This window comes from Anomaloglossus baeobatrachus, chromosome 8 (genome assembly GCF_048569485.1).
Source record: "Anomaloglossus baeobatrachus isolate aAnoBae1 chromosome 8, aAnoBae1.hap1, whole genome shotgun sequence".
NCBI lineage: Eukaryota > Metazoa > Chordata > Amphibia > Anura > Aromobatidae > Anomaloglossus > Anomaloglossus baeobatrachus.
The window spans coordinates 237,161,683-237,182,942 of NC_134360.1; the positions used below are offsets into that span (position 1 = coordinate 237,161,683).

The 21,260-nt window shown below is 47.1% G+C and overlaps 1 protein-coding gene across 2 annotated transcripts in view; it reads left to right on the forward strand.

Annotated features, from left to right (window-relative positions):
- The window catches only part of OMA1 (OMA1 zinc metallopeptidase), a 108,411-nt gene that overhangs the window by 56,746 nt on the left and 30,405 nt on the right, over nucleotides 1–21,260 (forward strand). For both annotated transcript variants that reach the window (XR_012725067.1, XM_075321156.1), the window contains exon 8: nucleotides 5,180–5,329. Coding sequence is in view for 1 of the 2 variants with exons in the window: in XM_075321156.1 (XP_075177271.1) it covers nucleotides 5,180–5,329 (150 nt within the window). In the remaining variant the exon portion in view is untranslated. The remainder of the gene's footprint in view (nucleotides 1–5,179; nucleotides 5,330–21,260) is intronic.

Sequence of the window (21,260 nt, forward strand, 5' to 3'; positions counted from 1 at the left end):
CCAAAAAAGGACGGCTCTTTCCGTTCCGTTCTGGACCTAAAACTGCTCAACAAGCACGTGAAAACCAGGCGGCTCCGGATGGAATCCCTCCGCTCCGTCATTGCTTCAATGTCTCAAGGAGATTTCCTAGCATCATTAGACATCAGGATGCTTATCTCCACGTGCCGATTGCTCCAGAGCACCAGCGTTTTCTATGATTCGTTATAGAAGACGAGCATCTTCACTCAGGGTCACTCTGTGATCCCTTACTGGGACGATCTACTTGTCAAGGCACCCTCTCAAGGGGCATGCCAACACAGCCTGAACGTTGCGCTGGAGACTCTCCAGAGTTTCGGGTGGATCATCAACTTTTCAAAGTTGAATCTGACACCGACCCAATCATCTGACATATCTTGGCAGGGAGTTCTTGCTCTCTCAGCGGTAGTGAAGCTTCCGCTGGACAAACAGCGTTCACTACAGACAGGGGTGCAGTCTCTCCTTCAAGGCACTCACACCCCTTAAAACGCCTCATGCACTTCCTAGGGAAGATGGTAGCAGCAATGGAGGCAGTCCTTTTCGCGCAGTTTCATCTGCGTTCACTTCAATAGGACATTCTCCGCCAATGGGACGGGAAGTCGACGTCCCTAGACAGGAACGTCTCCCTTTCTCAGACGGTCAAGGACTCTCTTCAGTGGTGGCTTCTTCCCACCTCATGGTCAAGGAAAGTCCATCCTACCCCCATCCTGGGTGGTGGTCACGACAGACGTGAGTCTGTCAGGGTGGGGAGCAGTTTTTCTCCACCACAGGGCTCAGGGTACGTGGACTCAGCAGGAGTCCACCCTTCAGATCAATGTTCTGAAAATCAGACCAGTGTATCTTGCCCTGCAAGCCTTCCAGCCATGGCTGGAAGGCACACAGATCCGAATTCAGTCGGACAACTTCACAGCGGTGGCATACATCTACCACCAAGGCGGAACACGCAGTCGGCAAGCCTTCCAGGAAGTCCGGCGGATTCTGATGTGGGTGGAAGACAGAGCTTCCACCATATCCGCAGTTCACGTCCCAGGCGCAGGAAACTGGGAAGCAGACTTCCTCAGTCGCCAGGGTATGGACGCAGGGGAATGGTCTCTTCCCCCGGACGGTTTTCAGGAAATCTGTCAACGCTGGGGGAGGCCGGACGTCGACCTAATAGCGTCTCGGCACAACAACAAGGTTCCGATTTTCATGGCGCGGTATCACGATCAAAGAGCTCTGGCGGCAGACGCCTTAGTTCAGAATTGGTCGCAGTTCCAGCTTCCCTATGTGTTTCCCCCTCTGACACTGCTGCCCAGAGGGCTACGCAACATCAGGTCCGTTTGCCGCCGCGCCATCCTCGTCGCCACAGACTGGCCGAGGAGGTCGTGGTACCCGGATCTGCGGCATCTCATGGTCTGCCAACCGTGGGCACTACCAGACCGGCCAGACTTACTGTCCCAAGGGCCGTTTTTTCCATCTGAATCCTACGGCCCTGAACCTGACAGTGTGGCCATTGAGTCCTGGATCCTAGCGTCTTCAGGATTATCTCAAGACGTCATTGCCACCATGAGACAGGCTAGGAAACCGACGCCTGCCAAGATCTACCACAGGATGTGGAAGATATTCTTCTCTTAAGTGCTCTGCTCAGGGAGTGTCTCCCTGGCCATTTGCGTTCCCTACTTTTCCTTCCTTCCTACAATCTGGTTTGGAAAAAGGTTTGTCGCTCGGCTACCTTAAAGGACAAGTCTCAGCGCTATCTGTATTCTTCAGAAGCGCCTAGCACAACTTCCTCAGGTACACACGTTCCTGCAGGGGGTGTGTCACATTGTCCCTCTGTACAAACGGCCGTTAGACCCAAGGGATCTGAACAGGGTACTAGTTGCTCTCCAGAAGCCGCCCTTCGAGCCTCTGAGGGATGTTTCACTTTCTCGACTTTCACAGAAAGTGGCCTTTCTGGTAGCGGTCACGTCTCTTCGGAGAGTGTCCGAACTAGCAGCGCTGTCATCCAAAGCTCCCTTCCTGGTGTTTCACCAAGACAAGGTAGTGCTGCGCCCGATTCCGGACTTCTCCCTAAGGTGGTATCGCCCTTTCATATCAATCAGGATATCTCCTTACCTTCCTTTTGCCTCATCCAGTTCATCGATATGAAATGGATTCGCATTTGTTGGATCTGGTGAGAGCACTCAGAATCTACATTTCCTGCACGGCGCCCCTGCGCCGCTCGGATGTTCTCTTTGTGCTTGTCGCTAGTCACCGTAAAGAGTCGCAGGCTTCCAAATCCACCCTGGCTCGATGGATCAAGGAACCAATTCTTGAAGCCTACCGTTCTGCTGGGCTTCCGGTTCCATCTGGGCTGAAGGCCCATTCTACCAGAGCCGTGGGTGCGTCCTGGGCATTACGGCACCAGGCTACGGCTCAGCAGGTGTGCCAGGCAGCTACCTGGTCGAGTCTGCACACTTTCACCAAGCATTATCAGGTGCATACCTACGCTTAGGCGGATGCCAGCCTAGGTAGAAGAGTCCTGCAGGCGGCGGTTGCCTCCTCGTAGGGAAGGGCTGTTTTGCAGCTCTAACATGAGGTATTAATTTACCCACCCAGGGACTGCTTTTGGACGTCCCAATCGTCTGGGTCTCCCAATGGAGCGCCGAAGAAGAAGGGAATTTTGTTACTTACCGTAAATTCCTTTTCTTCTAGCTCCAATTGGGAGACCCAGCACCCGCCCTGTTTCCGTCGGGATTTTTGGTTTGTTCGGGTACACATGTTATTCATGTTGAACGGTTTCAGTTCTCCGATGTTACTTCGGATTGAATTTGTTTAAACCAGTTATTGGCTTTCCTCCTTCTTGCTTTAGCACTAAAACTGAGCAGCCCGTGATCCCACGGGGGGTGTATAGCCAGAAGGGGAGGGGCCTTACACTTTTTAGTGTAATACTTTGTGTGGCCTCCGGAGGCAGTAGCTATACACCCAATCGTCTGGGTCTCCCAATTGGAGCTAGAAGAAAAGGAATTTACGGTAAGTAACAAAATTCCCTTCTTTGCTATTTAGCTGCAGAGCTGCTCTTCTATTTTGCTGCAGAGCTGTTTTTTTTCTAATTATCTGCAGAGCTGCTCTTCTATTTAGCTGTAGAGCTGCTCTTTTGCTATTTAGCTGCAGAGCTCCTCTTCTATTTTGCTGCAGAGCTGTTTTTTTTTCTATTTAGCTGCAGAGCTGCTCTTTTGCTATTTAGCTGCAGAGCTCTTCTTCTATTTTGCTGCAGAGCTCTTCTTCTGTTTTGCTGCAGAGCTGCTCTTTTGCTATTTAGCTGCAGAGCTGCTCTTCTATTTTGCTGCAGAGCTGTTTTTTTTCTAATTATCTGCAGAGCTGCTCTTCTATTTAGCTGTAGAGCTGCTCTTTTGCTATTTAGCTGCAGAGCTCCTCTTCTATTTGGCTGCAGAGCTGTTTTTTTTTCTATTTAGCTGCAGAGCTGCTCTTTTGCTATTTAGCTGCAGAGCTCTTCTTCTATTTTGCTGCAGAGCTCTTCTTCTGTTTTGCTGCAGAGCTGCTCTTTTGCTATTTAGCTGCAGAGCTGCTCTTCTATTTTGCTGCAGAGCTGTTTTTTTTCTAATTATCTGCAGAGCTGCTCTTCTATTTAGCTGTAGAGCTGCTCTTTTGCTATTTAGCTGCAGAGCTCCTCTTCTATTTTGCTGCAGAGCTGTTTTTTTTTCTATTTAGCTGCAGAGCTGCTCTTCTATTTAGCTGCAGAGCTGCTCTTCTATTTAGCTGCAGAGCTGCTCTTTTGCTATTTAGCTGCAGAGCTCTTCTTCTATTTTGCTGCAGAGCTCTTCTTCTATTTTGCTACAGAGCTGCTCTTTTGCTATTTAGCTGCAGAGCTGCTCTTCTATTTTGCTGCAGAGCTGTTTTTTTTTCTAATTAGCTGCAGAGCTGCTCTTCTTCTATTTAGCTGCAGAGCTGCTCTTTTGCTATTTAGCTGCAGAGCTCCTCTTCTATTTTGCTGCAGAGCTGTTTTTTTTCTATTTAGCTGCAGAGCTGCTCTTCTATTTAGCTGCAGAGCTGCTCTTTTGCTATTTAGCTGCAGAGCTCCTCTTCTATTTTGCTGCAGAGCTGTTTTTTTTTCTAATTAGCTGCAGAGCTGCTCTTCTTCTATTTAGCTGCAGAGCTGCTCTTCTTCTATTTTGCTGCAGAGCTCCTCTTCTATTTTGCTGTAGAGCTGCTCTTCTTCTATTTAGCTGCAGCGCTCCTCTTCTTCTATTTAGCTGCAGAGCTCTTCTTCTATTTAGCTGCAGAGCTCCTCTTCTTTTATTTAGCTGCAGAGCTCTTCTTCTATTTAGCTGCAGAGCTCTTCTTCTATTTTGCTGCAGAGCTGCTCTTTTGCTATTTAGCTGCAGAGCTGCTCTTCTATTTTGCTGCAGAGCTGTTTTTTTTTCTATTTAGCTGCAGAGCTGCTCTTCTTCTATTTAGCTGCAGAGCTGCTCTTTTGCTATTTAGCTGCAGAGCCCTTCTTCTATTTTGCTGCAGAGCTCTTCTTCTATTTTGCTGCAGAGCTGCTCTTTTGCTATTTAGCTGCAGAGCTGCTCTTCTATTTTGCTGCAGAGCTGTTTTTTTTCCTAATTAGCTGCAGAGCTGCTCTTCTTCTATTTAGCTGCAGAGCTGCTCTTTTGCTATTTAGCTGCAGAGCTCCTCTTCTATTTTGCTGCAGAGCTGTTTTTTTTCTAATTAGCTGCAGAGCTGCTCTTCTTCTATTTAGCTGCAGAGCTGCTCTTCTTCTATTTTGCTGCAGAGCTCTTCTTCTATTTTGCTGCAGAGCTGCTCTTCTTCTATTTAGCTGCAGAGCTGCTCTTCTATTTTGCTGCAGAGCTGTTTTTTTTCTAATTAGCTGCAGAGCTGCTCTTCTTCTATTTAGCTGCAGAGCTGCTCTTTTGCTATTTAGCTGCAGAGCTCCTCTTTTATTTTGCTGCAGAGCTGTTTTTTTTCTATTTAGCTGCAGAGCTGCTCTTCTTCTATTTAGCTTCAGAGCTGCTCTTCTTCTATTTAGCTGCAGAGCTGCTCTTTTGCTATTTAGCTGCAGAGCTGTTTTTGTTTCTATTTAGCTGGAGAGCTGCTCTTCTTTTATTTAGCTGCAGAGCTCTTCTTCTATTTTTCTGTGTGGCTGGATATAATGTGATAATCCCGTTCTTTATACCCCCAGGCGTGCACCGATGTGAGAGCCAGCTCTGTCTTTTGGAAACAGATGGAACTCGTCGATACCCTGGGGGGGCAGCCCCGCATCCCCCAGTGGCTCTCCACCCATCCATCACACGAGAACCGAGCGGAGCATCTAGACAGACTCATCCCAAAGGTTAGTGCAATGGAATGAACCCGGAACTGTGCTGGGGTTCTTCCTAACCCAGATAGGGGGCGCTAATGAGAACTGATCAACTGCTTATGAATGTCCGAGGGGCTATCAGATATGGGGTTTTGACTCCGCAGCCAAATCCAATGCAGCGCCTCTTCATTATCCCCGTACCCTCTTTTGGCTCTTGGCTTTACACATCCGTATGGACACAAAAATGTAAAATAAATTAGGAAAGTTATTACATATTTTAAAAGCAATTGTAAATTCCCAAAATCCTGCTAAGTCTAAATGCTGACCGGTGGGATAACACACGTTGTTTTTTCATCATCATCATCATCATCATTATTATTATTATTATTATTATTAATAAAATAATAATAATAATAATAATATTTTTTTATTTAAATAAAAGACATTCTTAAAGGGAATGTGTCATCAGAAAATGTCTATTGTTTTCATCAGGTTTTATGTTAAATATATCTTTTTCTTAAATGTTTGATGTTCTTTTTTATTTCATTTACTTTCTGTATTAAAAAAACTCTTGTATTTTATCCACGGACTATTAAACCTAATACTAGACTCCAACTACCTGTTCATATAGCAGTAATAGACCAACTTGTATAGAAGGAGGTGAGCTGTGACATTGCTTATTGTGAATGGTGGATCCTGTGTTATCTACTGTATATAGAGGTGTGAGATCAGTCGTTGTACAGGAGGAGGAGGTGAGCTGTGACACCATCTATTGTGAATATTGGATCCTGTTTTACCTACTGTATATAGAGGTGTGAGATCAGTCATTGTACAGGAGGAGGTGTGCTGTGACATCATCTATTGTGAATATTGGATCCTGTTTTACCTACTGTATATAGAGGTGTTCTCAGGCATTGTAATTGTTGCTAAAAACAAAACAAAAACAATAAAACAAACATTTAAAGTAAAATTCTGATTGAAACAAAGTTGTTTTCTGCTGACACTTTCCCTTTGACCTCCTTCAGGGTATAATGAGATTATTTTGTCTGGGCCATTATTAGACTGGAGTCACTCTTACATGTGTCTCACACAAGGATTGCATCGCATCACACTGCTCAGACCGGCCATCGCAGAAGGATCGCATCGCACTTCCCAGACTGGCTGTCGCACAAGGATCGCATTGCACTGCCCGGACCAGCCATCACGCAATGATCACATCGCGCTGCCCGGACCAGCTGTCGCAAAAAGAATGGATCGCATCGCGCTGCCCGGACTGGCCGTCGCGCAAGGATCTCATCGCACTGCCCCTACCGGCCGTCGCGCAAGGATCGCATCGCATCGCATTGCACTGCCCAGACCGGCCGTCACGCAAGGATCGCATTGCACTGCCCGGACCGGCTGTCGCACAAGGATCGCATCGCACTGCCTGGATTGGCCATCGCGCAAGGATCGCATTGCACTACCCGGATTGGCTGTTGCGCAATGATAGGATCGCATCGCACTTCTCGGATCGGCCGTCACGCAAGGATCGCATTGCAATGCCTGGATCGGTCGTCGCACAAGGATCGCATTGCACTGCCTGGACCAGCCGTCGCACAAGGATCGCATCGCACTGCCTGGATTGGCCATCGCGCAAGGATCGAATTGCACTACCCGGATTGGCCGTTGCGCAAGGATAGGATCGCATCGCACTTCTCGGATCGGTCGTCAAGCAAGGATCGCATTGCACTAACCGGACTGGCCGTTGCACAAGGATCGCATTGCACTGCCCGGACCGGCCGTCGCACAAGGATCGCATCGCACTGCCTGGATTGGCCGTCGCGCAAGGATTGCATTGCACTACCCGGATTGGCCGTTGCTCAAGGATAGAATCGCATCGCACTTCTCAGATCGGCCGTCACGCAAGGATCACATTGCACTGCCTGGACCGGCCGTCGCGCAAGGATCGCATCGCACTGCCCGGACCGGCCGTTATACAAGGATCGCATCGCACTGCCCGGACCGGTCGTCATACAAGGAACGCATCGCACTTCCCGGACCGGCCGTCATGCAAGGATCGCATCGCACTGCCCGGACTGGCTGTCATACAAGGATCGCATCGCACTGCCCGGACTGGCCGTCATACAAGGATCGCATCGCACTGCCCGGACCGGCCGTCATGCAAGGATCGCATCGCACTGCCCGGACCGGCCGTCATACAAGGATCGCATCGCACTGCCCGGACTGGCCGTCATACAAGGATCGCATCGCACTGCCCGGACCGGTCGTCATACAAGGATCGCATCGCACTGCCCGGACCGGTCGTCATACAAGGATCGCATGGCACTTCCCGGACCGGCCGTCATGCAAGGATCGCATTGCACTACCCGGATTGGCCGTTGCTCAAGGATAGAATCGCATCGCACTTCTCAGATCGGCCGTCACGCAAGGATCGCATCGCACTGCCCGGACCGGCCGTTATACAAGGATCGCATCGCACTTCCCGGACCGGCCGTCATGCAAGGATCGCATCGCACTGCCCGGACCGGCCGTCATACAAGGATCGCATCGCACTGCCCGGACCGGTCGTCATACAAGGATCGCATGGCACTTCCCGGACCGGCCGTCGTGCAAGGATCGCATCGCACTGCCCGGACCGGCCGTCATACAAGGATCGCATCGCACTGCCCGGACTGGCCGTCATACAAGGATCGCATCGCACTGCCCAGACCGGCTGTCATACAAGGATCGCATCGCACTGCCCGGACCGGCCGTCATACAAGGATCGCATCGCACTGCCCGGACCGGCCATCATACAAGGATCGCATCGCACTACCCGGACCGGCTGTCATACAAGGATCGCATCGCACTGCCCGGATCGGCCATCATACAAGGATCGCATCGCACTGCCTTGACCGGCCATCGCTGTCCTGACAAAAGCGTGCAGCTTTATGTACGTCTATGCAGCTGATGCGCTCGGTAACCGTTTTCCTTTTTACCGGTCGTGCAGCATAATAGCTGGTCTCCTGTTCTCTTGCACATTGTGACGCTGCCACGCTTTGTTCCTGCAGTCTTGACATCCAATATTAAAGCGCCAGTCTCGATCTTACCTGTACAGACTAGGTGGCCCTGGCACCTTGACTCATGTAGCACCCAGGAGGCTCCGGCCGTCTCCGCTCAGTGGCTAAGTGTCAGTGATTTCCAATTAATTGTATCCATGGGCAGTACTCCCGAATATTAGTATGAGGCGCCGCCCTCCTCCTGCTGCTGCACGGGAACACAATGGATTTTTTTGCAATTCATTTTTATTAAAGGGCCAGCAGTGCTTAATTGTAATTTTTTGTTTGTCGATTTGCTTTGGATGAATCCAGGTCGTTGTACAGAGCAGCATCTCTGCAAACAGCCCCCTATATCTCAGCTTCCTAAACTGAGCGTGATATGGGGCGGTTGTAAAATGCATCTATAAGGCGTTTTCCACATTTGTATCCTGCATAGATTCCCATTTAATCTGGTTAGCTACCTCCAGAGCTGCATTCAAGCTGCTGCTTTGTCGGTGCCGGTTAGAGCTGCCCTGATAGATGCAAACACTCCCAGCTTACCCGCGGTTGTACAATATGCTGCTTTCCGTCACAATGCATTTTGGGAGGCTATAATATCCTACGTGTACCTGCAAAAATTGCAGCAAGGCTCCGTACAGACCCCGAAGCGTCAGGGGGATACGGCACCAAACTGGTTCCTTCAGTCTAACAGCAAAGAGAAAAAAAACCCAGAATTTAGATTGCAGCTCTGGATATGAATGGAGGCTGGTTTCCGCCTCCTTTATACCTGTGCTTGCTGTCAGTGAACATTTCTGCATGTTTTTGCTATATTTCTCCATTTTCTAGTTGCATGAGATTGCTGCTCTGTATTTTTTTTTTTCTTGCATCTTTCTTTTATTTCACCATTTTTGCACTATTTGTCCTACAGGATCTCGAGTTGTCATTTTCTATCTGCAGTCGCTGCTAAAGAAAACCTTTTGACGCGCTCGCAGCCGGCGTAATAACAGACATTTGCGCCGCCTCAATCAGTTGTTCTTTCTGTCGGCGCGGCAGGCAAAACAGCCTGATAATAAAATCCAGGAGCGTATCGCTGCTCCGAGTGGTTTTCCTTGTGGGTGAGCCGGGTAATGTCTGTGAATACAGATATAATTGGATGTACATGTGGATCCGCTTCACTTGATCTGACTCCGTCCATACACTTGTGATGTGGGCACGCGGTAATCGCATCCCTCGCAGATGCCGCTAATCTCTGCGGCTGCACACTGTCACACTCCTTCCACTCTGCTACACTAAATATGCACAAACTTTCATGCTTCAGTTACATTCAAAGGTCCAGAGTCGAAATATTTAATACAGGGTTATTATAAGATTCATCCTTTTAAAGGAGGAAAATCATTGCTGCCCAATAATGTCGTTGGTCAGCTGCGCAGTACCACTTAGCTGCTCTCCAGACCCGTCCACTTAATGAGGCTTCACCCTTTGTCTAGTAGCCATGTATAACCTTCCCTTTCTGTATAATCAGCTCTTCTTACAGTCACTTCATGTGTTGAGCCTGTGATTCTAAATTAAGCAAGCGGACCTGCAGTGTAAAGCATGGAGGATGGATAGAGTACTAACCCATCATTGCATATGTCCTAGGCACAGTCTAATGGGAAATACCTTTTATAAGATTTAGCCTTATTCCAGAGAAATCATTGCTGCCTGATAATGTCGTTGGTCAGCTGCGCAGTTCCACTTGTTGCTCTCCTGGTCTGTTCCCCTTAACAAGGCTCTTCCCCTTTAAATCATTTTATCCCTTTCTATAGTATATTCCACTCTACTACTTGCCTTGACTTCATGTTGACTTTGCGCTCCTCCTACACATGAGTCAATTTAAACAAGCAGACCTGCAGTGTAAAGCATGGAGGACGATAGAGTAATAACCCATCCTTGGATATGTCATAGGCACAGTCTAATGGGAAATACCTTTTATAAGATTTAGCCTTATTCTAGAGAAATCATTGCTGCCTGATAATGTCGTTGGTCAGCTGCGCAGTTCCACTTGTTGCTCTTCAGGTTTGTTCCCCTTAACGAGGCTCCTCCCCTTTAAATAGTTTTATCCCTTTCTGTAGTATAATCCGCTCTCGTTGCAGTGACTTCATGTTCAATTTATGCTCATACAGCAGAGACAAATGAAGCAAATACACCTGCAGTGTAAAGCATGACGGACGGATAGAGTATTAGGCCATCAATGAAACTAAAAACAGATTATAAAAAAAGGAAATGTATCAGTGACCGATTCAGTGGAATCTACTTTCTCCACTTATGAGCCGCTTCTTCTCCTCCCTCTTCCTTCCGAACGCATTCATTTTGAAATAAAGCTATAATCCACTATGCTGAAGACAAGACGGACTGACATCTCACTGATAGCTCAGATACCTCTCTTTAGGGGGAGATGCAAACAGATCTGCTGCGGCTTTTTAGTAAGTGTTTTATCTCACTCTAGTGCTGGATTGTCTGTCTTTAGGGAGGCGTTTAAGGCTATGTGCACACGCTGCGTTTTTTTGACGCTGCGTTTTTGTGCGTTTTTAGCCGCTAAAAACGCACAAACGCACCCGCGGCAAAAAAACGCGACAAAAAACTCATGCGTTTTTACCGCGATTTGGTGCGTTTTTTGCTGCGTTTCTGATCTCTGCGTTTTTCTGCGTTTTTCCAATGCATTGCATGGGGGGAAAACGCAGAAAAACGCAGGAAAGAATTGACATGTCCATTTTTTTTTTTTTTTTTTTTAAAGCTCAAAAACGCAGCTTAAAAAAAAAAGTTGTGTGCGGACAGCAAAAATGAAAACTCATAGACTTTGCTGGGGAAGCAAAGTCATGCAGTTTTGAGACCGAAAAACGTGCAAAAACGCCGCGAAAAACGCACTGTGTGAACTTACCCTAAAGGTAAAAGTGGAGATTAGAATGGGGAAGATACAGACAGATCTGCTGAGGCTTTTTAGTAAGTGTTTTATCTCACTCTAGTGCTGGATTGTCTGTCTTTAGGGAGGGGTTTAAAGGTAAAAGTGGAGATTTGAATGCGGGAAATACAGACAAATGTGCTGCGGCTTCTAAGGCTACTTTCACACATCCGGTTTTTGCTCTGCGGCACAATACGGCGCTCTGCAGAAAAACCGCAACCGTTTTTTTTTGCCGCCGGTTGCGGGTTTTTTTGCATAGACTTACATTAGTGCCGTATTGTGCCGCATGCGCTTGTATTCGGTCCGGTTTTCGCCACATGCGGCAGATTTAGCCGATGCCGCGGCCGGATGGAACGTTTCCTGGCACGTTTTTTGCTCCGGCAAAAAAAACGCATCGCGCCGCATCCGGCCGCTGCGGCACATTTTTCAATGCATGCCTATGGACGCCGGATGCGGCGCGATGCGGAAAAAACCGCATCCGGCCGCCGCATGCGGTTTCTTCCACTGCGCATGCTCAGTAGCATGCCGCAACCGGAAAAAAAAACGGACGGGCCGCATGTAAAAACTTATGGAAAGGATGCGGTGTTTTCGCCGCATCCGTTGCATACGTTTCACAGTCGGATTGAGCCGCACAGCTCAAACCGGATGTGTGAAAGTAGCCTTAGTAAGTGTTTTATCTCACTTCACAGCTGGATTCACAGGTATACTGCCCAGTACTGCTGTATAATGTCCTCCATGCAGCTACACAGACATGGGAATAGGAATCCCGTGTGTGTGTGTGTGTGTGTGTGTGTGTGTGTGTGTGCGCATTTGTAATTATCAGTTGCCTCTGAGCTGGTGGGTGCAGACTGGTTGCCCTATAAACAGCACACACACGTGAGCTGTGTACGGTGCAGAAAGTCTGCACCCACCAGCTCAGAGACAACTGATAATTACAGATGGAGTCTGCAGAGGGACAAATGAAGTCAGAGACAGTGTTAGGCTCTGTGCGCACTAGGCCGTTTTGCCCGCGGATTTGCTGCGGAAATTTCTTGAGAAATGTCTGCAATCTTTGTGCAGACATTTCCCAGCAAATCCTATGAGAAAAAAAAAAATAGTTGTGCGCACTGTGCGGATTTTTCTCAAGAAATTTCCTTGAGAAAATTTTCTCGAGAAACTTTCTTGAGAAAATGAGCATGTCCATTATTTTCCGCAGGTAGCTGCAGTATACCCCCGGAATTTCACTCCATTCACTGCAATGTAATCGCGAAGTTCCGGGGGTATACCGCAGGTAGCAGATGATGTGCAGTATACCCCCGGTATAGCCGCGATTTACCTGCAGTAATGCTCATCGCTGCCTGCAGTTTTGCAGGAAGCGATGTTATTATGCCAGGAAGAGGAAGCGGAGCAGAGTAAACACAGACGTCGCACTCCCTGGACGCCACACAGAAGCGCTTCCGTGTGACCTCCAGGTGCCCGTGCAGTCTGTGTCCCGCTCCAACCTCGCGGCTGCCAGCACTGCAGGGTGTCGGTGTCTGCCCGCAGTGTCAGCAGCTTGTCACGCGGCAGCGCAGGCAGACACTGACACCCTGCAGTGCTGGGAGCCGCGGGGATGACGATCGCTGCTGTCAGGAGGTGAGATCATTACCTGCTGTGACGATCTCCTGCCTCCTGACGTCACCGCGGTCACTGCTGTCTATGCCCGTCTCGCGAGCGGCCCGAGACTGTCACTAGCGGTGATGTCACGGGCTCTCGCGATACTTCTGACAACGCGGCGGGCATAGAAGTCAGTGACAGCGCTGACGTCAGCAGTACAGGAGATGATCACAGAAAGTAATGATCTCATCTATGCTCCTGATGGCAGCGCTCGTCATCCCCTGCAGTGACCTGAGCTGACCTATTGATGTTAGCTCAGGTCACTGCATTGCTCTCCCAGCCAATGGGGAACATTCTGTTCTTCATTGACTGGGACATTGACTATGGTATGGATCACCGTCCCCCCCCCCCCTTATTGGATTACGCCGGACGTGGAATTGATTGTGCTCTTTTCAATAAATTGGTTAAAGAGGGAATGTTTTGGGGAGTGTTTTTTTCAAATAAAACTTTTTTTGTTGTCTATTTTTTATTTCTTACTGACTGGGTTGGTGATGTCGGGTATCTGATAGACGCCTGACCTCACTAACCCCAGGGCTTGATGCCAGGTGACATTACACATCTGGCATCAACCCCATATATTACCTCGTTTGCCAACGCACCAGGGCGCGGGATGAGCTGGGGCGAAGCGCCAGGATTGGCACGTCTAATGGATGCGCCACTTCTGGGGCGGCTGCGGCCTGCTATTTTTAGGCTGGGGCGTGTCCAATAACAGTGGACCTCCCTAGTCTAAGAATATCAGACCCCAGCTGTCCGCTTTACCTTGGCTGGTGATCCAATTTGGGGGGGACCCCACGTTTTTTGTTTTAAATTATTAATTTAATGTAAAATAACAGCGTGGGGTGCCCTCTATTTTGGATTACCAGCTAAGGTGAAGCTGTCAGCTGTGGTCTGCAGGCTGCAGCCGTCTGCTTTACCCTAGCTGGCTACAAAAGATGGGGGGACCTCACGTCGTTTTTTTTTTAATTATTTATTTATTTTATGGCTAAATACAAGGCTAAGCACCCTTTAGTGCCACATGAAAGTCACTAAAGGGTGCCAGCTTAGAAAATGCAGGGAGGTGGGACATTATATAGGTCTTTCTCATCTATCTATCTATGGCCCGTTTCACACGTCAGTGAAAAACACAGACGTTTTTCACTGGCGTGTAAAACACGCACATGTCCCTGCGTGTGCCGTGAATTACGGCACACGTGGGTTGTCTAAGTGCAATCCGGGCTCCGTTCTCCGTGGCCCGTGATTGCACTTAGAAATCAACTCACCTGTGCGCGCTCCCGCTCTCCATGGTGCTGATCGCTCCCGCGGTGCAGCATCCGGCCGGCGCTGACCCCCGCAGCAGCTGCTTCCGGGTCGGCTGTGTCGTGCATCATGAATATGCGCGACAGTAATGAGCCGGCTCAGAAGCAGCAAGCTGCACGGGCTGCAGAGGACATCGCTGGACGCCGGGTGAGTAAAAATGTTTTTTATTTTAAAAGCACGTTTTTTTCTGGCACGTGTTTCATGGACCACACCACTGCGTGGTCCGTGGGACATCAGTGGTGCCAGAAAAAAATGGACATGTCTCCGTGCGGCAATCATGCACACGCGGGTACGCCGCACGGAGACACGTGCAGTGAAAAATCACTGACGTGTGAGCAGACCCATTCATTATAATGGGGCTGCGTATGTCAGTGATTCTGGTACGTTTAAAAAAAAAAAGCACAAACGTACCAGAATCACTGACGTGTGAAACAGGCCTATCTATCTATTCTTCTAGCCATCTTTCACTCTATCCATTATCTGTCTATCGATTATCTATATTATTTATTGCAAAACCGCAGGGACCAACCTGCGGTAAATCCGCATGCGTTTTTCCCGCGGATTTTTCCGCAGGTGCGGAAATCTTCAACTCCCAGAAGTTTCTCAAGAAATTTTCTTGAGAAAAATCACTTTTCTAGTGCGCACAGAGCCTTACTCCTCGTATTCACATCACATCTTATTCTGAAAAAAATCAGCTGAAGTGACCGGTTCCCTTTAAGAGATTGCACTTTCTTAGCAGAATCTGCTGTCCATGTTGTTTCGCCGGCTCCGTCCCTTCCCTCCTTCCACCTGGCGTAACCTCAGCGCAGTGAATCCTCAGCGCTCCTGGCAGCCGCGCCTGTCACATCCATCACGTCTGGCGGCAGAATCGGCGGCCGTGTATTGATATTATAAGAAATCTTTTCTCCATGCCATGTCTGCGCTCTGCATCTTTTATGTTCTCGGCATTATTTAAACATGGAGCCGTCTCTTGGCAACTACCACCGAGCTCCGAAAATAGTTTAGGAGGAGACATTAGAGGCCGCGTCTTCCCGGCGCACAGTCTGTTCTCCGAATGTCAGCGCACAGCGGTATTCCTGCGCACATTTTGTCCCTATCTGAATGGCAAGTTCTGCTGATCACAGATGGACAGAACTGTAACAAGTCACACATACTCCTCCAGATCTCTTCTTGCTGTCAAGGAATGAAAACCTTATTGTTCTTATAGACTTAATGTTTCTCCATTCTTTGCTACAATGTATCAGTCTACACTATTGCTCTCTAACCTGTGACCGTCCATCTGTAGATCGTGCAGATGCTGGGAGTTGTAGTTTTGCGGTGACCGGAGAGATACAGGTTGGAGATCCCTTTTTACCATCATGATATTTTGTTACATAGTACAACCCCCTGGCAAAAATTCTGGCCTCCCCTGGCTCTGAGGATGTTCATTCAATTGTTTACTTTTGTATAATAAAAGCCGATCACAGACAGCACAAAACTAAAGTCATTGCAAATGGCAACTTTCTGGCTTTAAGAAACGCTAAAAAAAATCATGAAAACATATTGTGCTGCCAGTAACGGTTACTTTTAAAGACCAAACAGGGGGAAAATCATGGAATCACTCAATTATGAGGAAATAATTATGGAATCATGAAAAAACAAAAGAATAAATCACTAGTATTTTGTTGCACCACTTCTGGCTTTTATAACAGCTCGCAGTCTCTGAGGCATGGACTTAATGAGTGACAAACAGTACTGTTCATCAATCTGGCTCCAACTTTCTCCGATTGCTGTTGCCAGATCAGCCTTGCAGGTTGGAGCCTTGTCATGGACCATTTTCTTCAACGTCCACCAAAGATTTTCAATTGGATTGAGATCTGGACTATTTGCAGGCCATGTCATTGACCTTATGTGTCTTCTTTTCAAGGAATGTTTTCACAGTTTTTGCTGTATGGCAGGATGCATTATCATCTTGATCATTCCTTGATCATTCATCATCCCCAAACATCCTTTCAATTGATGGGTGTCCAAAATTTCAATGTATACTTGGGCATTTATTGAAGATGTAATGACAGCCATCTCCCCAGTGCCTTTACCTGACATGCAGCCCCATATTATCAATGACTGTGGAAATATACATGTTCTCTTCAGGCAGTCATCATTTTATTGTTTAGCTTTTCTGTATGGGAAATCCCATTTCCTTTAGGCGGTTTCTTACAGTTTGGTCACAGACATTGACTCCAGTTTCCTCCCATTCGTTCCTCATTTGTTTTGTTGTGCATTTCCTGTTTTGGAGACCTATTGCTTTAAGTTTCCTGTCTTGACGCTTTGATGTCTTCCTTTGGTCTTCCAGTATGTTTGCCTTTAACAACCTTCCCATGTTGTTTGTATTTGGTCCAGATTTTAGACACAGCTGACTGTGAACAAGCAACATCTTTTGCAACATTGCATGATGATTTACCCTCTTTTAAGAGTTTGATAATCCTCTCCTTTGTTTCAATTGACATGTTGGAACCATGATTCATGTCAGTCCACTTGGTGCAACAGCTCTCCAAGGTGTGATCACTCCTTTTTAGATACAGACTGACGAGCAGATCTTATTTGAGGTGCTAGTTTTGGGAATGAAAATTTACACGGTGATTCCATATTTTTTTCCTCATAATTGAGTGATTCCATAATTTTTACCACTGTTTGCTCTTGAAAAGTTACCGTTACTTGCTGCACATTATGTTTTCAGGATTTTTTTGTTAGTGTTTCTTAAAGCCAGAAAGTTGACATTTGAAATGACTTTAGCAGATCACAGATGGCACAAAACTAAAGTAAACAACTGAATGAACATCCTCAGACCCAGGTGAGTCCATAATTTTTGCCAGGGGTTGTATCAGCGAAGTCCAAACTGTTCACATCACACTGGATTATAGGAAACAAATGTAACAAACTCTCAGAGGTGTAAACTTTGCAGCAGCACAAATCGCCATCACTGATACATTATAGCAAACTGATGTTATGTTAAAAGTTCAGAAACTTTTTTGTGCACTTTGTTTTTCATTTTGTCACTATTTTAAGATCTCTGCTTGTTACTTTGTTTTACCTGGAAACCTGTGCGGTTCCAACACGGAGGATTTTCCTCTAATTAAATCCAGTCTATGCAATAAACTTGGTGCTGAAAGCAAATAATCAGCATAAACGTAACTGGGCTGAATGGTAAGAAGGCCAAGAATGATTTCACTCCATGACAGCAAGCTGAGGTCTTGGAAATAGTGAGTATTCATCATCATCAAGACTGGCGTTTTATATGAAGGTTCACTGGAATAACACGCATCTCTTAAAGGGAATCTGTTGACAGTTTTTTGTTATACACTGGCAAGCAAAAGGGTAACAATGATTTGAACTTTTGCCTTTCACCCTCCATATCTCACTATCCACTATAGCTTTGACCTTCATTTTATAGACAATCATCTTGGCTATCTCATACATAAATGTGGCTTGCAGCTATTTAGTACATGATTAGTTATGCAGATTATTGTCAGGTCACTGCATTGTTACTATTTTGCTCCAAATAAATGTTTATTATTTTGTAGCAGTCACAAACAAAAAAATAAAGGTTGCAGAAAAAAATTGCAAGATTTTAAACATTTTTACTCAAGAATTCTGGAGCAAACTGATCTGTAAATTGGCCCCAAAGCCTTTTAGAAAGTGTCAGAATTCCGTATTTCTGTATCTTTTCCAGAATTCCCCTTCATAAAGGCAATGTACATGATTAGTAAAACATGACTGCCTTCTTTCAGGAGCAGCACCACCCCTGTCTACAGGTTCCCCATTGAAGTGTATGTGTCTGAACTGCAGTACCATGCACAACCTGTGCCCAGGAGTGGCGCTGTTTTTGAAAGACTGTAGCCATGTTATACTAATCCTGAACAATCTTTTAAGGCTTCTCATAGAACTGCAGGGATTTTCCCGTCATCTTATGGTCTGGAAAGTTCTGTATTCTCCTTCTTCTATAACTTTTCTATATAGTGTGTCCACCCATATCCTGTCCACCGCCAGTTACTTGAGAACGGCGGCAGCTATAGGCATAGATGTGGTGTCTAGGTATAGTAAAATAGCCATGCGCTACACAATGAAACCACCTATAGCGCCACCTGGTGGAAAACAACAAAGTTAGGATTTTTATCTCGAAAAGGGAACGAGATAGAGAAAAAAAGTGAATTACAAAGTTGTAGGGCATCATCAATTCAATACGAATCGACACCTTGCATACAGAAATGCTATGATTAGAACGTGTAAAACTCACAAGGCTGCGGACGTGAAGTGATACCTCATGGAGACCTTCCTACAAGTCATTGGGTATGGTGGCTGCATAGAGTGGCCTCCACGCTCATCTGACCTGACCCCATTGTACTTCTTTCTGTGAGGTCACATCAAACAGCAGGTGTATGCGACCCCTCCACCAACATTGCAGGACCTACGACCACGTATCACAGATGCTTGTGCAAACGTGTCACCTACCATATTGCACAACGTGCAGCAAGATACAGTATGCTGTGCAGAGCCCAGATGTGCATTGCAGCTGACGGGGGCCACTAATGAGCGCCATATGCGTGACCAGCATTCAATGTTTTGGTGGGGTCATGGGTTTTATATCCTAGCATTTCTGTATGCAAGGTGTCGATTTGTATTGAATTGATGATGCCCTACAATTTTTTAATTCACTTTTTTTCTCTATCTCGTTCTGTTTTCGAGATAAAAATGCTAACTCCGTTGTTTTCCACCAGGTGGCGCTATAGGTGGTTTCATTGCGTAGTGCATGGCTACTTTACTATACCTAGACACCACTTCTATGCCTATAGCTGCCGCCGTTCTCAAGCTAATGGCGGTGGACAGGATATGGGTGGACACACTGTATAGTAGCATTATCATGTATCTGTAGATGATAATGATCAGTAATCTGCAGCGCTCCAACTAATGGGAGTCTACAACACCCTGTGACTCAAAGGGAATGCTGGGAGTTGTAGTTCTACAATATATGCAGTACCAAAGGTTGCTGAGCCTTATAATGTATGCAAATAGAGTCCATACAACTGTATTAGCTGCACACAGGGGCCATCGGAGTTGTCATAGGGCCATGGACCATACAGCAGGACATTTACCGGATGGGTGACTGAGCAGATTCCCGGCGCCACGTGACGGGTTTATACTGTGTAATGCAGCGTGTCGTATTTAGTTACAATATTACGGTAACTATCCCTCCCCTCCCCCTCTTCTTCTGCCGTCTGGAGGGCATTTAGTAGTAAATTGTATGTTTAGGACGACACAGGAGCCTCCAGGGATTACAAATTGGGAATATTACATTTGTATCTCATCACGGGGACGTCTGGTGACATTTTCTACTGCTCACATTATATGTTTTTTCTGATTAACGTTTATTAAGTACCATTAATACCCTTTTATACCAGGCGGCTGAATAATCCCGCTCGCTTCAGCAGAACGTTGAAGGACATTTTGTGTTTTTCGTACGACCGGGATCATTTCACAGTTCATTTCTTCTTGAAAGTCTCCCATCGCTGATGCATCTGTCAGTGCAGCTCTAGAAAAGAGAAAAATCACATCTAGATTCAGCCACATTAACTATTAAATAGGAAGTAATCAACCCCTCCGACTGCGGCTATGGAAGGACTCCACCTATTAATGCAAGAAGAACCCGGAGAACAAGTCAACACTCTGCCTCCCTGATCTTTATTATTCTGTAAATCCTCCTTTAGCTTTCACCTCTCCTGAATCCTTTCTGGACTCTCCATCAGATTCCAGCATGTCTCCACCGAAATCTGCTCCCCGGTCTCTTCTCCACGTTCCCAGTGTTGGTGTATACTGGTCAGGTCTCTTCTCCACGTTCCCAGTGTTGGTGTATACTGGTCAGGTCTCTTCTCCATGTTCCCAGTGTTGGTGTATACTGGTCAGGTCTCTTCTCCACGTTCCCAGTGTTGGTGTATACTGGTCAGGTCTCTTCTCCACATTCCCAGTGTTGGTGTATACTGGTCAGGTCTCTTCTCCATGTTCCCAGTGTTGGTGTATACTGGTCAGGTCTCTTCTCCATGTTCCCAGTGTTGGTGTATACTGGTCAGGTCTCTTCTCCACGTTCCCAGTGTTGGTGTATACTGGTCAGGTCTCTTCTCCACGTTCCCAGTGTTGGTGTATACTGGTCAGGTCTCTTCTCCACGTTCCCAGTGTTGGTGTATACTGGTCAGGTCTCTTCTCCACGTTCCCAGTGTTGGTGTATACTGGTCAGGTCTCTTCTCCATGTTCCCAGTGTTGGTGTATACTGGTCAGGTCTCTTCTCCACGTTCCCAGTGTTGGTGTATACTGGTCAGGTCTCTTCTCCACATTCCCAGTGTTGGTGTATACTGGTCAGGTCTCTTCTCCATGTTCCCAGTGTTGGTGTATACTGGTCAGGTCTCTTCTCCATGTTCCCAGTGTTGGTGTATACTGGTCAGGTCTCTTCTCCATGTTCCCAGTGTTGGTGTATACTGGTCAGGTCTCTTCTCCATGTTCCCAGTGTTGGTGTATACTGGTCAGGTCTCTTCTCCACGTTCCCAGTGTTGGTGTATACTGGGGTCAGGTCTCTTCTCCACGTTCCCAGTGTTGGTGTATACTGATCAGGCCTCTTCTCCACATTCCCAGTGTTGGTGTATACTGGTCAGGTCTCTTCTCCACGTTCCCAGTGTTGGTGTATACTGGTCAGGTCTCTTCTCCACGTTCCCAGTGTTGGTGTATACTGGTCAGGTCTCTTCTACACGTTCCCAGTGTTGGTGTATACTGGTCAGGTCTCTTCTCCACGTTCCCAGTGTTGGTGTATACTGGTCAGGTCTCTTCTCCAGGTTCCCAGTGTTGGTGTATACTGGTCAGGTCTCTTCTCCACGTTCCCAGTGTTGGTGTATACTGGTCAGGTCTCTTCTCCACGTTCCCAGTGTTGGTATATACTGGTCAGGTCTCTTCTCCACGTTCCCACTGTTGGTGTATACTGGTCAGGTCTCTTCTCCACGTTCCCAGTGTTGGTGTATACTGGTCAGGTCTCTTCTCCACGTTCCCAGTGTTGGTATAT